General features: G+C 40.6%; 1 protein-coding gene across 1 annotated transcript in view; it reads left to right on the forward strand.

The window, feature by feature from the left end:
• The window catches only part of DNAH3 (dynein axonemal heavy chain 3), a 219,892-nt gene that overhangs the window by 116,648 nt on the left and 85,823 nt on the right, over positions 1–17,421 (forward strand). Inside the window, exons 29-37 of the mRNA XM_028531458.2 lie at positions 3,100–3,208; positions 3,444–3,557; positions 4,285–4,461; positions 6,646–6,737; positions 8,498–8,717; positions 9,289–9,423; positions 10,979–11,090; positions 12,566–12,807; positions 15,386–15,486. Of these exons, the coding sequence (XP_028387259.1) occupies positions 3,100–3,208; positions 3,444–3,557; positions 4,285–4,461; positions 6,646–6,737; positions 8,498–8,717; positions 9,289–9,423; positions 10,979–11,090; positions 12,566–12,807; positions 15,386–15,486 (1,302 nt within the window). The remainder of the gene's footprint in view (positions 1–3,099; positions 3,209–3,443; positions 3,558–4,284; positions 4,462–6,645; positions 6,738–8,497; positions 8,718–9,288; positions 9,424–10,978; positions 11,091–12,565; positions 12,808–15,385; positions 15,487–17,421) is intronic.

Below are 17,421 nucleotides of genomic sequence, written 5' to 3' on the forward strand. Positions count from 1 at the left end.
CCTTTTTCATTCTGATGTAGTTCTCACTAAGTTCCTTGTAGTTCTAAGTTCTTTGAGCATCTTTATAACCATTACTTCGAATTCTATGTCTGATAAATTGTTTGCCTCAATTAATGTAGCTCTTTTTCTGGGGATTCATCCTTTCCTTTTGAGTGGGTTTTTTTCTTTGTCTCCCCAATTTAGGTATATCTTTTTGTTCATTTCTATGTATTAGATTGATCTGCTTTGACGTCTGTCCTCATGGGGTGGCATTCTGTGGTAGGAGTCCTGCAGGACTCAGTGATGCAGTCTCCTTGATCTCCTATGCTGTTGTACCAGTGCCAACAGAGCAAAATAAATTACGATAGAGGAAACAAAACCTATACCAGCAAAAATACCCCTCATAACAACAGCAATATCAGTGACAAATGAGCAGAGATTAATGAAGGTGGAAAGAGAATATGATTATTATAAGAAAGATAAAAATAATATGAGATGACTAAAGGAATAGAAAATGATTTTGAGAGGACAGAGGGAGAAGAAATGATAAGAGTAAGAAACAGGAGTGAGGTGAAGAAAGGGAAAATAATAAATTTTAAAACAGAAATGAAACATAAGAAAGGCATGAAAAAAGGCAGAATTGGATAAGAAAAGGGAAAATAAAATATGGGATCTAAAATTTAAAAAATGTAGTGAACTAATTGTAACAACATTGAAGATAAAGAAAAAATGTTTAAAAAGTTATGGGAAGAGAAAACCAAGCAAACAATGAAAATGAGGTGAAATTAATCTCAGCAGAGTTCAGTGCTTGGCTGCAGGCCTCTCCTTCTAGATTAAACTCTGTCAGTGTCAGACATCTTCCCCATCTACCTCTAGGCAGCCTGTTTGAGAGTAGAAGCAATCTACAGCCTGTGGCTGTCTCTTTCAGGCTTGGCTGCATCTGGGATGGTCCTCCTGCTCTGCCCTGCTGGTTTTTCATCAGCACAAGGCCCAGTGGTAGGTCATCCAATATCTGAAAGTACTTCAGGTTCCACCTCCACCTGCCTCTATCTGGGCTCCTGCTATTAGTCCTGGCCTCACTACTGACCTGTCTGTGTCTAAGAGGGCTTCTGGTGGGATCAGGAGGATTGGGCTCCTGGATCTTCCCCTTGGAGGCAGTGTTCAGACTTCAGGGAAGATAGTGGGTATGTTCTCCTGCCCCTGTGCCACACATCTTCATCTGCCCAAGATTATTTCTAATAATGTATAGTTTCTGATGAGTTAGCTGTCTGTTTCATGTGAGGAGCCAAACTGTGTAAAAGGGTCATCTCTTTCCTACCTGGTGCTGATGTCAGCTCTGTATAAGAGCCAAAGCTGGGGAGGGTCCTGAATTACCCTTGCTATGCCAATGTCATTCTCTACCCAGCTGATTTCAGTGGAATAGGACCCTGGGAACCAGCATCTTGTTGAGGCTGATAAAAGTTCACAAAGTCCCCCCTTGGCATCTCCCTTTATTTCCCCTCAGGGTATGTACCCAGCAGGGGGCAGCTGAGCCTGCCCACACTGTTCTACAGGAAGGGATGGATGTGCCTTTCCCTTCCTAGATGTTTTTACTTTGTGGGGGATGGAGAGGAGGGGTCTGCCTGGCTGCAAAGAATCTCTGGTGTTCAAATCTTACCCATCTTAACTCCCAGCCCACTGCCTTTGTAGGACATGCAGTCCAGAAACTCTGTGTTCTGCAAAGCCCTTTGCCTGCTAGCCAAGCCAGGCAGAGCCCAGCAAACCCTTGTGCAACTCTCTGACTCCAGCCCAGCTTGATTCAGTGAGAATGAACTGCACTTTCAATCTGGTCTCTTTGCTGAATGAGTAGCTATGTGACAGGGTCTTGCCTAGTCCCTTTTCAGCTCCTTTTTTAAAAGACCCTATGTGTTACCCATACTGCAGTACTGAGTCACCCTCTGGTTCTCTCCACATACCTCCTCCAAAAAAGCAAAATGTCTCACTGTCATGGCTGGTTATAGCCTTCTGGTGCCTCTGACAGACTCAGGTACAGCAATCTGATTGTTTTAGGAGATTGAGTCCCTATTTGGAATTCTCCAGGCACTGGAGAATTGGCACTGCCATTATGGACATGCTGCTTGCTGTGTGTGTGTAGCCTGAGTCTTTACATATCCTCCCAAGTCTCTCCCAATTAGAGATGGGGATCCCTGTGCAGGTCTAGAGCCCCCTGCTCTGAGATAGCAGGGAGCTCCTACCCTGCAATTTCTGTCTGGTCTTTCTGCTGCTGCACGTGCCACACACAGGATATTTCCCTTCAACTTATAACATCTCCTTACTGAATGGATGGTATGAAGTATTTTCTGTGCTCTTTGGCTTCAGAACTACATATTAGCTAAGAATCTGTTGATTGTTAGGGTTAATTGTCGGAAAATCAGCTAAAGACCCGAGTTGGGGGCAAGAACAAGTGGACTCAGCTTCCACCTACTTGGCTGCCATCTTCAACCTTCTCATTTATTCCATTCATTATTCAACAGCCATTTCTTGAGCCTTCCTGTGCACTGTGCATGACCTCCAGGAATCCTCAACCTAATGGAGTGGGGAGATACTCAGATGATTACAAGACAGTGTATTAACTGAAATTATAGAAGCTTGTGCAGGGGGCTGTGGAACCACAGTTAACACAGCATTTATTTCTAACATTTACCTTGTCCCTATACCATGTGCCAGGAACTGTCAGTTTGATGAGGGTATAGAACTAAATTAAATTTAATTCCTGAACTCAGAGTTCATAATCTAGTGTGAGAAATATATTTACTTTCACCATTCCATTAGCAGTGTTGGTATTTGGAATATGGAGTTTATGAGAATTTTTTATTTGATTCATTTATATCTGTATGTGTTCATTTATTCATGCAATCGTTCAAACAAATGCTTATGGGTGTCACTCATGCATGGAGCATTCTACTTGGCTCTGAGGTTGCATTGCTGAGTGAAACAGAGTTCTTCACAATGGTGGTCATATAATCAGGGAAAATATTTAAACTATTTGTATGAGTCAAACAAAATAAACTAAAAACCAGTTTGCCTCCTGTGTCTTAAGACTCAGACTCAGACACTGAATTCTTGTTTTCTTCCCCTTAGGACACTGATGGGGGCTTTGAAGCTGAATCTGGGGGGAGCTCCAGAAGGTCCAGCTGGGACAGGCAAGACAGAAACCACCAAAGATCTGGCCAAAGCTCTGGCTAAGCAGGTAGGGAAATGCTGTCCATCTTTACCCTTTCCTCCTATTCTAGACCCCTGTCCCTCTCTAGATCCCTGTCCAGGGAAGCTGGCATGAAGTTCAAGATGGGTTAGTATAATAAGCAGAGTGGATCCCTGCTCCTCATGGAATAGGAAGCAAGGACCCCACACCTGTTTCATGGTGCAGAATAAGTCAAATGTGTGGAACCTATCCTGAATGGTGCCCACATTATCCCTCTCTCTAGTGTGTAGTCTTCAACTGCTCAGATGGTCTGGATTACAAAGCCATGGGGAAGTTCTTCAAAGGCCTGGCACAGGCTGGAGCATGGGCCTGCTTTGATGAGTTCAACAGGATTGAGGTAACACTGCTACTGGAATACAGAGGGATTGGATATACAGGGGCTTTTTTCTGGGTTCTCAGCTCCTCAATGGCAGGGTCATATGTATCTTCTATAGTCTCTTGTATAGAGTAGGTATTCAATGAACGAAACAAAAGCATCCCCAACAATATTAAATGCCTGTTTTATATACATATGCACCCTCATTATAGTTAATATTTCACTAGCTAACTCAAAAATTTATTGAGCAGCTAGTGTATCAGATATGTTGCATGTGTTTATGATACAAAGGTAAAAAAATGTTTTTCCCTCTAGGCTCTTACAATCTAGTGAAGGGAAATAAAAATTAAATGAAACAAATAGAATATGATAGATATCTACATCAGTGGCACAAAATAGGCCTCACAGAAGAGGGATGATTAATTCCATTTGGGTGCAGAATTGAGATCAGGACATATAAACCTGCAACTGAACAAAAAAAATGCCGTTCAAATATGTACTATGGGTGAAGCATTATGCTAGGTGCTGGGAGAAAGATGGCAATACTATGGAAACCACACACACACACACACACACACACACACACTTTTCTTTATCAAAACTCCAGTCATGCTCCTAATTTTTAATGTAAAGGTCTGGTTTTTGAGTGACTAGGTTCTATTTCTCCTAAGTGAAGGGGACTCAGGCAGAGTTGGGTAGGTTCCCATCAGAAGCAGGAGCTTGCATCAACCAGCCATTCTCACCCTAGGTAGAAGTGCTATCTGTGGTGGCTCAGCAGATTCTTAGCATTCAACAAGCTATTATCCGGAAGCTAAAGACATTCATCTTTGAAGGCACTGAGCTGTTGCTGAACCCAACCTGTGCTGTCTTCATCACCATGAATCCTGGCTATGCTGGCAGGGCTGAGCTGCCAGATAACCTCAAGGTAAACATCAGTATGAATGAATGCTGGGCATACTTATGGTGTAGAAACCTCTGGGAGTACTGAGGGTCTCAGAGAAGCCAGATAATGGGACCAGGTGACATTCAGCTGTGGTAATAGTGGAGTGTTGATGGAGGTAAGATAGTAGTTGCCCCTAGAACAAAGCCTCTTCCTCTCTCATGGGAGGTAGGGTGGGGGAAAGGAAGAAGTGAGGAGAGATATACATAATAACCAATGGCAAATAGGAAATAATGTGCATTAGAACAAGGGTCACTATTTCTATTGCCTTCAGGGGTCAGACACATAATACAAATGAAGGAAGCCATTTGGACACAGTGGGAACTCTGATGAATGCCCCATCTAGAGGCAGAAGCCCATATTTAGCCCAGCCCAGCAGAAATTGTCAAATCATCTCATTTTTTAGGAAAAAAACAGAAATTTTGGTTTTTACATAAAATCTGATTTTTAGATACTGGGTCAATCTAAGAAGATAATCACTGTAAGCCAAACAAAATATATCTACTTATAAGAGAGCATCGAAGTTGGATACAGAGAACTCTAGTAAACCTAAGCTGGAGCTCCCCTTTGTTACCAAACTAGTTAATGGACATTCCATTCTAAGCAGTGTCCATACCAAAGCAGCCTGTCTCAACCAGCTAGAGAGATGGCAAGAGAACATGCTTGTCCCCTATACCTGCTGATGAGCTGGCCCAAGCTACAGCCATGGCGATAACCATTGACCCTGCTGCTAGTGGGATAAGGAAATGCCTCTGAAGGAGAAGAAAGAGCCAACCAGGCCATCTTGAAGTGAATAGATTCTGGATGACCTTAGCATGCCTCTCTCATGGAAGGAAAAAAATCCAAAGCATAAAATGGCTGGGTCTCCTCCTGTGGGAAGAGCACCTAACACTCTAGCTGCAAGAAAAGAGTGACTAGAGGGCAACTTCTAGGTCTGCTTTTTTATTGATTTTGTCCTAAGTTATTGTTTCATCTCCTTGAGTAGAAGACACAAGAGAGACCCAGACAAAGCCACACTTACTGACCTTAGCACAGTAAGTTCTCATTTAATGTCATTGATAGATTCTGTGACTTTAAATGAAATGACATAACAAAACCAACTTTACCATAGGCTAATTGATGTAAATAATTTAATTTCCTCTAGCATCTTTTCAATGCTATCATGAAATAACACATTGAACAAAACAATGTTATTTGAGGACTTGCTGTACGTGATACTCTACCTGCTAGAAATGCATTCTGATTAGTGCCCTAGAATCTTGTTCAGACCCACCATCCTTCCTCTTCCCTGGAATGGAGATGAGTCAAAAGCGGTTCTTAAGTGGCTTCTTCCCTCTAGGTGAACATAGGCCAGTAAGAACCAAGGTAGAGTTTGGACTCATATTTCTCATTTTTTCCATCCAGTTGTAACTGCCCCCCTGTACCCTTCTCAGCCAACAACCATGTTATATCTGCACAAGAAGCTTCCATGAGGTGGAGTAATACAGTAGAAAGCACAAGGGGTTGGTATCAGGAAGGCAGGGTTTCAGTCATGGCTCTATCCCTAACTACATGAGTCAAACAAGTCATTTATCTTATAAGATCTAAGGTAATAATAACAACAGCTGATGTTTATTGAGCACTCTCTATGTGCTACATACTTTTCTAAGTAACCCACTTATGTGGCATCATTTGTTCTAATGATAACTATGAAGAGGGCACAATTGTTAGCCCATTTAGAGACAAAAGAATTTATGTCTAACAGAGTTATATAACCTGTAACAGAACAAAGACTCAAATCAAGGCCTCTCTGACTTCAGGAGTCTTCTGATACATACAGGTCCTGCATTCCTAAATGACTCCTGCTGTAGATCTCCAAAAGTCAAATGGTGCTTTTTTGGCTTAGGAGAATGAGATGTTGTTAGGACACCAGCACCTAAGGCCTCTGCACACTGTGGAGGGCCCCAATGTGACATCATGCACCTAGACAGGGCCCATGGAGAGGTCACTGGAGCAGGGAACCTGTTCAGCAAAGACAGTTCCTCTGCATTGGCTTGTCCTCCTCCCACCTTTCCTTGTTTATCAACAGCATGGCCTCAATGATCGTGCTACTTCTCTTCACCTCTGCAGATGTGCCTCACCATTGCTTACTGTATGCTTTCAGGTTCTCAATGGCTGTTTCTTTTCCAGGCCTTGTTCCGGACAGTGGCCATGATGGTACCAGACTATGCCCTCATTGGAGAAATCTCTCTCTACTCTATGGGGTTTATGGACTCCAGGAGGTCTGTATATTGGTTTTCCAGGGGGTCCTAAAGGTCCCCAAAGGGTGGCTTTTGTGTGGTAGATTAAAGGTGGGTTGCCCACTGGAAAAGAGAAATTGAGAAAAAGCTTCTGCTTACATGTTGATGTAAAAGCAGCTAGCCCTGGCCTTGGTCCTGACCTCACCCCTGACTAGAAAATGATCCAGATTCCCAAGAAAAAGCCACCACTTTCATTATGTACACCTACTATGGGCTTCTGTTAAAGAAAGCAGCCACTCATCTGTTCCCTATTCCTCCCTGCAACATTCCTAAATGGCTTAAGGCAACACTGAAAAACATGAAATTATTCAAAGATTTAAGGGGAATTTTTAATATAATTAGAAATAACATTGTTATCAATATAACATTTATTTACTTTAACCAACTGGGAATCTCTCATTTCAGTATTACCCAGTTTTCCAAGACACACATGCACATACACACATCAGTGCCTTTATCACATGCACCTAGAATTATTAATATCATTATGAAATGACTTTAATGACCTACTTCAAATTTTACATTTATCTTTTTTTACATTATCTTGGCCATAATCAATCAATGTTTTGCTACCACAGAGGTCTCCAAAGGCCCAGTGTCTTTGTGACCTTGCTATTCTCATTTTCAGTCCAAGGGGCTATATGCAGACATTCTGAGCAGCATGTGCTCCCTTTCTAAGCCAAGACACTTCTTCAGTCACATGAAGTTTGATTTATTTTTGCTGTAAGAAATCTGGATTACATTTCTTTGCCCATTCAATTCATTTATTTTATTCAATTATCAAACTTTTGTTGAACCACCTGCCTTATATCCAGCCCTGTGCAGCGCAAAGTCTTTGCGTTTAAAGTAAATTGGTATTGTAGAGGGGATTCATCACAAAGAAGATGTACATAAGCATATTACTTAGGGTAACCCTGCCCTCCAAATCCCATTGACTTACCACAGAAAAGTTTATTTTTCACTCTGGAAAATCCAAATGGGTGTTTGTGATCAGGGATAGTCCTTGCCCAAGAGAAGATACCCAGTTCCTTATATGTGACTGCTACAACACACAAGTGTGAAGGATCTCACAGAGGGAGTTTCTATGGACCAGCCCTGGAAGTGGCATACTCCCCTCTCATTCACATGCCACTAGCTAGGACTCAGTGATGTGACCACCCCAACTGCATGGGAGGCTAGGATCTGTGATCCAGCAGTGTGCCCAGAAGAATAAGAAATGGTAGTACATGTGAATATACATGTGTTGGGTGCTGACTATATTAAAGTTTGAATTGGTTCTTAAATTTAAAAAGTAAAACATGGACATAGAAAAAATTGTAATGTTACAGAAGTTTAAAAAAGTGAGTATCACATCAGCAACCCTTAGTCTCACTCTGCAGGAATTAACAATAACATTATTAATAGTTTGATGCATTCTTTCCAAATGTGTGTATGTGTCTCTCTCTGTGTGTATACAGATACATTCATATGAACATGTAAAAGTATATACACATATAATTTCTCATACCGTATATTACACATCTTTGTGTGCGCTTCCTTTTTGTCACCCTAACTTTGAGGGTTACAATGCTTCCTCACTCATGGCAACTCTATTAGAAGGCCTTCAAATGATAGAGCTTCTTCATGAAGTCCATGGGCAAGCCTGGTTTTTGAAGGGGCAAGACACAAGGATGTTGGGAATATGTGATGAGAAGGACATGGTCCTCTCTGGGGATATGCAAATATGTGTAATTACCTCCCAGTCTCGCCCAGAAGATTGTGGCAACTTACCGCCTGTGCTCTGAGCAGCTCTCCTCTCAGCATCACTATGACTACGGCATGCGGGCTGTCAAGTCTGTGCTCACTGCCGCTGGCAACCTCAAGCTCAAGTACCCAGAAGAGAATGAGAGTGTCCTGCTGCTGCGGGCCTTGCTTGATATCAACCTGGCCAAGTTCTTGGCTCAAGATGTCCCTCTTTTTCAGGTGTGCAATGGGACTGGCTCTGGGACTCACCTTCTGAAAGTGAAATGTTTCCTTCCTTGGTACCCCCTCCCACCCTGTCCATCTCCTGACAGCCAGTATCCCTGTTATGAGATACCCTGACCCAAATGCTAAATAATAATGGTGATGGAAATTTTTCTGTCTAGTTCCCATTTTAACAAAGATGGTTTCACTGATAAAATAATATTCACTATTAGGCATGGGTAATTGTTTTTATCAAATTTAATTAGTTTCATTTTATAATTATTTTAATACCTATCTACCAGGTTGTAAGTACCATAAAGACAGAAATCATGACTTTCTTGTTCATTCCTAATACAATGAGTGGAAAACAGCACAGGCTCATTCAATATTTACTGACTTTTAAAATTATTTGGGAGGGAAATCATGTTGGACAGATAGTGTCAGAATTTCTACTTGTGGATGAGTTTTGGTGCAGGAAAAATGAGGTTTGGAATTTTTCAAAGATTTTTGCATATCTCATTTTAAGACAATTTAGAGGTCACACAGCTTAATTCATCCTTTCTACCTTCTCTCAAATTTTGGTTATCAGGGAATTATATCTGATCTGTTCCCTGGAGTTGTTCTTCCAAAGTCAGATTATGAAGTTTTTATGGAAGTGCTGAATGAGAACATCAGGAAGATGAAACTCCAGCCAGTACCTTGGTTTATAGGGAAAATTATCCAGGTTGGTTCATTGGGCTTACATGGGCAGATACTTCACTAAACTTGGGAATTAAAAAGAATTGTGGCATATGGGTATCATGACAGCAATCAGAGGTGCCTGAAGGGAGGTCAAGGGAGAGATGAAATCACCTTAAATTTTTTATGCCTCATTTCATTTCCAAGTTGAAGTTTAAAATCCAATATTTTTCCTATAATCATCTTCCTTGGGGTTTCTTTTTTTTTAAAATGGGGTCTTCCCTTTTGGGCACTGGACTTCAAATTAGTCAGAAATGTCTCAGAACCCAGTGATAGAAACCTGACTCAAACTGCTTAATCAACAAAAAGGAATTTATTCACTTATCTAGCCTGTATAGAATAGAAGTATGTTGGCCTCAGACACAGCAGGATCCAGATTTTTACATAACACCATCTGGAATCTGTCATCTTTTCTGGGCTCCCTCTGCTTTAAAACTTCATTCTTCATTAGGCCTCCAGCAGCCTCAGGCTGAGATTGTAACAGGTTAAAGCCCAGGGGAAAAACCATCACTCTCCAGGGGGCTTCGCATAAATCTCTGGATTAGCTGTGAAAGGTGCTAATAGTCATATGACCATCTCTGAACCAATGACAGAGAAGGTCTCTTATATTTTAAAGTGGGGCCTGGCTCAGAAAATACATTTCATCTTCTGAGAGTTCCAATCAAGTCGGAACAGCATTTAGGCTTCAACACAGGATATTTCCAATGGAAATGTAATTTGTTAAAATTATCACTGTTTCCTTTTCTTACAGAGAACAGACTGATGGTTTCCAGAGGGGAGGAGGGAGTGGAGGACTGGGTAAAAAAGGTGAAGGGGCTGAAAAGTACAAACTGGCAATTACAAAATAGTCATGGGAATGTAAAGTACAGCAAAGGAAATAGTTAATAATATTGTGATAACAATATATGGTGTCAGGTGGTACTGGAAATATCAGGGGGAACACTTTGTAAAGTGTTTGATTGTCTAACCACTATGCTGTGCACCTGAAATTAACACAAAATGATCTTGCATGTAAACTATAATTGAAAAAATAATATAAAAGTAAAAAATATAAAATATAAAATGAATCAGTTAAAAAATAAACAAAAAAGCAAATGGAAATGGTGTTATATAAAGATTATGGGCACTGCAGTCAGAGAATCTTCATATTCAAATCCTGGCTCTGCCACTGATGAGCTCAGGCAAGTGACTTAACAAGCTCTCCTAAGCTTGTTATTTCCACCATTAGAAGGTGATTAATGACACCTGAATGGATTAAATTACGTAAGTTAGGTAAGTCACTTGATGCACTTGATGCTTAGCACATAGGCAGGTGCAGAGTAAATAGCAGTTCCAATCTCTTAAACAATATGAGACACACACACATATATTTATTCATCCAAAAGGTATTTAAAACAGCATATCATAGAAAGGACTGTGGCTCAGCAGAGTCTGTGACTGTGGGAATCCCATTTGACCCCTTATTATTCATTGATTTCTGACTAATTTGTAATTCTGGGAGGTTTATAATGATTGACTTCTTATATGATGTCTCCTCTCAGATCTATGAGATGATGCTGGTAAGACATGGCTTCATGATTGTTGGAGATCCCATGGGTGGCAAGACCTGTGCTTATAAAGTATTGGCTGCAGCTCTGGGTGATTTAAACAAAGGTAAAACTCACAGCCCCAGCTTCCAGGGAGACTGGGACTCCTCAGTCAATTGGCTAACTCCATGGTGATAACACCAGGCTGGGTTTTGTTGTTGTTTGTCTTTATTTTTGATTTGCAAACCCTGGATTGTAATGTCAGAGCCAGAAACAGACCCTGGCATACAGAAGTCTACAGGCAAAAAATAAAGGGGTGGCGGGAGCTTCCAATGGGATTTTATGTACACATCATTAAGGCTGGAGGAACTTTCTCAATTGGTGAAGAGTTGACTTCTCCAGAGGTTTCCTGGTGAGAGAAATTCTGCCACTGCCCTAAACAAAATTATTCTAAAAGCAAATCATTGCATGGTTTCTTTTCTTCCTTTTTTCTCCCAACCTTATCTTCCTTTTAACATAGAAGATAAGACCTCAGACTTTAGAATCAGACCCAGACCTTGGACAAATGACTAAACCTCTTTTAGCCTATTTTTTAGCTGTAAATGGGATTACTGAGAGAATTATGTGACATTATGCAGGTAACTAACCTAGCATGGTTTGTATTCAACAATGGAAACTATGTTTATTGCCAAAGAAAGTTTTTTTTGGGGGGTCGTTTGTTTTTAAAACAAACTTGTGGTTTTGAAAGCAGTGCTTGCTGGCTATCCTTACACAATGCCTTCCAGTACTTTAATAGTTTTTTTTTTTTCTAATAACATAGGGTAATCAAATTGCTGTTCGATTTTTGAGTTTTTGTTTTGGGGAACTGACTTGGCGTTCGTAAGTAATTTGGTCATTTCAAACTTCAGTGGTTTTAAGATTTGAATATAGTTTAGGAAACTAAATGAAGGGAAAGAAGGCGACCTCATCTCTGTTTTGGGATTCTACAGAAATGGTGCTTAGACATGCCAACTCTTCCTTACTTTGAAGGATCATGTAAAAGGATGGTTATTTTCTGTGAATAAATACATACCACTGTGTCATCCATTAGGCTGGACATTCCAGTTGGGTCCTGGTACTACCACAGTATGCATTTCTCAGGGGACATCAACTGAGCAACTAATGAAGAGGTTTCAGGGCCAAAGAAATGTGGCATCATCTTCCAGAATCTTTTACCCATCAGCTGTTTCTTCATCTCAAGTCAAGCCAAGGTTCTCAGGGTAGCTGTGAGAGCCAGGTATATTAGGAGGCCTGATAATATGGCACCTCTGTCCTTTCCTGCCAAAGCTGTTTTAGACCCAGGCAGGTTTCTTCAGATCTGACTGGCACATTTGCCCTGTTTGAAATGAGCCTCAGAAGAACACATGGCAAGAAACTAATGGTTGTGATAACCTAACAATCTAAGGAATTGCCTACCCAGATATCCCAATCTTTAAAAAACTGAGCACAAATTTTATAAGCTTGTCCTTGGATGGCATAGCCATAATGGTTGGTTGGTCATTAAGATGACATTATGTCCTATCTAATGTTCTGGTCTCACCAGAGCCTTTGTAACTTGCCCAGCCAACCAAATGGAGGAGTATGCCGTGGTGTTCAAGATCATCAACCCCAAGGCCATAACCATGGGGCAACTGTATGGGTGCTTTGACCAAATCAGCCATGAATGGACAGATGGTGTCCTCGCCAATGCTTTCCGGGAACAAGCGTCTTCAATGTCTGATGATCGCAAGTGGATTATATTTGATGGTCCAGTGGATGCTGTTTGGATTGAAAACATGAACACTGTTCTGGATGACAATAAAAAGGTAGCTCCTGAGTCTGATATCATTTTTACATGGGCACAATATTGCACTAAGAAAAAATGCCCCCAAAACAAGTAACAATTGTCAATTCATGAATGATGCTTCTGTTTATATTAATAGTGGGTAAGCTATGTGTGTTTAAAGACAGGGCTGTCTAATGGTTAAAAGCCTTGATGCTGGCATCAGATTGACCTCTAGCTTTACAACTGAAATGTGTTGTTTTGGGCAAGTTACATAACTTCTCTGGACCACAGTTTCCTCATTTGTTAATTGGTAGGCATAAAATAGATGGGGGGAGGTTAAGAATAGTATAGGAAATAGATAAGCCTTATATGTGCAACCCACAGACATGAACTAAAGAGGGGGATACTGGAGGGTGAGGGGGGGATAAAGGGGAGAAAAAAATTGGGACAACTATAATAGCATAATCAGTAAAACATACTTAAAAATAAAAAAGTAATAAAATAGGGATATTGGTAATTAAATAATATAGTACATAGTACTGATATATGGGATATGCTTTGGTTATTCATTGCTATACAACAAACTACCTTAATACTCAGTGGCTTAAAACAGCCATTTTCTTTGCTCAAGATATTGTGGATTACAAATTTTTAAAGGGCTCAGCTGGGCTTAGCTAATCATTGTGGTGTTAGCTGGGGCAGCTATGGCTGGAGGATTCATATCATAGGTCACTTCTTCACTCAATATCTGGGACTCATTTCTCCTTAGCAGCACTCTCTCTCTCTTTCTCCTTCCCTCTCTCCCTCCCTCCCTATCCAAATAACACTTCATCCTCCGGGCCTCTGCATATGGCTTGGGCTTCTCACTTGGTGGTCTCAGGGTTATGGTACTTATTATGTATTGACTAATTTCCAAGAGGCAGTAAGTGGAAGTTTCCAGGAAATTAAGAGCTATGATTGGAATGGTCACAGCTTCACTTCCTTTGAATTATATTGATCAAAGAAGGCACAAGGCCTGCCCAGGTTCAAGAAGGTGGAGAAACAGACTCTCCTTAGTGGAGGTGGGTAAGGACCCATTGCAAAAGTGCAAGTGGGGCAGGAGACGCTGTTGGAACAGTCTTTGGAAATACATTCTGTTACATGAAATGTAGCGGCTGGGGAGCTTGGACTCTGGAGCCAGACTGTGTGGGTTCAGGTCTTGCCCTGCCACTTACCAGTTGCATAACCTCAGACAAGCCGACTAGTCTCTGTGCCTCAGTTTTATCATATGTAAAGTGGGAATACCAGTATCTACCTCACATTATTGTTAGGAAGACTAGATAAATTCACACTTGCAAACTGCTTATAATAGTGCCTGACATATAGCAAGTGCTATATGACTGTTAAAGTGAGATAAAATTTATCACCATTTCAAGGAAGATTTCCAATACTGAATACATGTCAGTGTCAAATCAATTTTCCTACTGTGTTTAAGTTTCACAAGATGAAGGGTGAGTCATGCTCACCATGGAAGACCTAGTTATCCAAATATACACATGTACTAATTATATCATTTATGTAACTATTATTATATAACAAATAAAACAGAAAGAAATTTTATTACATGATATGGACTATGTTATTAGTTTAAAAACTGTGTAAATATATCAGTTGGCTTAAGATTAGAAGTATAGAGTCATAATCAATGAAGTTCCTGATGACTATTCTTTGGGTATAAATTATATTGCCACAAGTATGGGTATATTTTACTTTTCTTGATATTCAGGGATGACACTGCTGGTAATGTCAGGCCCATATAGCTGAGACCTTCCTAGAGACATACATAGTGATCTCTTTCTAGGAGTGTTTGATGAGGGCCATGTCATATGCAGGGAAATTTTTAGCCACAACTTATGATGGGCAGCAGGAAGCAGTGAGGTTTCCTCTTTTCCCTGATAAGCCAAGGTCACAATCTTATGGATTTTACATCTCACTGGAACCCCTGTTGACAAATGAGGAGCAGCACCACTATCTTAGTCTCTAGCTAGAGTCTGTGCCGTGTATCTGCACTACTTTCTACAGGAATGTGCCTGCTGAACACAAGGACTTCCCATAGTCTCTCTTTCTACTCCAGAAGGATTGATGGTGATAGTCTTCCACTCTAGCCCTTGACCAGTTCATGGGGGTTCCAAAAGAAGTCTTTTATGAGAGACTTGGGCAAATAAAACAGATGAGGGTATGCAGTTAAGTTCTGTAGTAAACACTGAGTAAGGAACAGTAAAATCTGGTGTGGTGATAACTTCTTGACTCTTCATCTAAGGCTGCAGTTCTCTGACTCTCTAACTTCTATGTAAAATTACAGCTCACCCAACCCTGACTGAGCATTCTGTGGCCCCATCTCCTACTTTATTTTTCTCCAAAGCACTTTTACTGTTTTATATACCCTATATTTTGCTTATCATCTGTCTTCTCTTAACACAATGTAAACCTCTAGACAGGGCTTTTTGTCTGTTAAGTCTATGTACCTGGCACTCGTAGGAGCTCAAGACACCTTTGTTGAATAGAGTCTAATCATTTCTGCATCCACTGAGGCCTCTTTACTTGCAAACAGAGTTCTACCTCTCTGTTTTGCCTTTCAGCTATGCTTAATGAGTGGAGAGATTATCCAGATGAACTCCAAGATGAGTCTGATCTTCGAGCCAGCCGATCTGGAGCAGGCCTCTCCTGCCACTGTGAGCAGGTCAGTCCTCCTGCAGTAGCACCTGAGAGAGACTTGGTGTCACTAACCCTAAGCAGGGGAAAAGCTCTAAAACCCCTTAAGTGTGATTAAGCCCTAGCAGATTATACACATTATTGTCACATAGATTTGTTATAAAATCAGTCCTCAATCTGCATGAGTGGTAAGAATCTCAAATATGGAAAGCACTTTGGAAAAGAGTTTGACATTATCTCGTAAGATTAAATGTTCATATGCCTCCTGACTCAGCAAGTCTGGTCCTAAGTGTAATGCCCCCCAAAACCTTTGCCCATGTATAAGAATTTCCATGGTAGTATGGTTCATAGTAAGAAACACTTGGAAACAACCCAAATGCCCATTAACAGCAGTGAACTAATATATAATAAAGGCACACATTATAATATTTATATAACACTCAAGATAAATGAATTATACTGACATGCAACTCTATGGATAAATCTAAGTTAAATATATTAAGGATAAAATCTTAGCAATATTATGTATAAGCATAAGCCCACAATATTACATACAGTATAAGTGTCCCTTTTAAATTTTAAAAAACATATATATATATATAAGATGCTATAAAATTGTATAAACCCTGGCTGGTGTGACTCAGTGGACTGAGTGCTGGCCTGGGAACCAAAAGGTCATTGGTTCCATTCCCAGTCTAGGATACATACCTGGGTTACTGGCCAGGTCCCTAGTACATAGGAGGTGCACAAGAGGCAACCACACATTGATGTTTCTCTCCCTCTTTTCCTCCCTCCTTTCCCCTCTCTAAAAATAAATAAAATCTTTTAAAAATGTATAAGAAAGAAAGGAATCAAGGAACAGGTGAACATAGGTGTTAATGTGTTGTGTTACCTCAGGCAAGGAAAACCATATGGGTAGAAGATTATTGTCAAGATCATAGCTTCTGTCTGGGTGGTAGGTTCATGGGTACTTACTACATTGTTGGAAACAATTAACTAAGAAATTTCATGTATGGGCTAATGATGTGTGTGCCAGGTATAATAATTAATCCAATCCTTATCATTAAAGTCCATAAAAATAAAATAAAATAAAATCAGCCCACATTCCCAAAGACAATGTGAGGGAGTAGAAACAACACATGGCAAGTTAGACCAACTTGGACTCCCAACCTGGTCATGCAATTTGCTAGCTGTGTGAACTCTTCCAAGTCACTTAGCTTCTCTGAGCCATGGTTCCCTCATGTCTAAAACTTAGACCATAAGGAGAAATATTTAGAGAGGAAGGCATTATTAGTACCTAACATAGTGCCTGGCATGCAACAGGAGATCCAAAAATAATAGCTGGTGTTAATAACAAACAAGAGAGCACCTGGATGTAACAGACAGAAAAAGAACATGTGCTGCATGAACTGCTGTATGTCAGTCAATGGTGATATACTGACATTATGGTAATGATAATGATGCGGACACCAGCCCGCAGTGTCCATGGCATTATGGATGAGATGAGACATTCACACAGACTACCATGTCCTTTGGAGGAAAAGGGATGGCACAACCAATCTCTCAAGAGGAGAGCACACTGACCCATGCCTTCACAAGCTTTTAGTGGCTTTCTAATAGCATATGTCAAAGAAGGTTTTCATTCATTATACTTAAGTTTGCTTTAGGTAATTACTTTTTATAGATAGCAAGGAAGGGATGTTACTGATTACTTCTTACATATTAACAAGAAAAAAACATTGCAAATGCAAAGGAACCATAAGAGTAACAGGTCTGGTTACATTTCAGTCATTGGGAGAATTAGGACAGACTTCACGAAGTTACTTTAAAGATATGTAGCAAGCACTTGCTGCCTGAACTCAGGGTGAGAGAGTTTTAGCAAGAGCAAGTCACAAAGCAGCTTGGGTATAATGCAGGCCTGATTTCCCATGGAAGAACTACTTCACAGGTGTGGTCCTGTGTT

Source organism: Phyllostomus discolor, chromosome 3, assembly GCF_004126475.2.
Source record: "Phyllostomus discolor isolate MPI-MPIP mPhyDis1 chromosome 3, mPhyDis1.pri.v3, whole genome shotgun sequence".
Taxonomy (NCBI): domain Eukaryota; kingdom Metazoa; phylum Chordata; class Mammalia; order Chiroptera; family Phyllostomidae; genus Phyllostomus; species Phyllostomus discolor.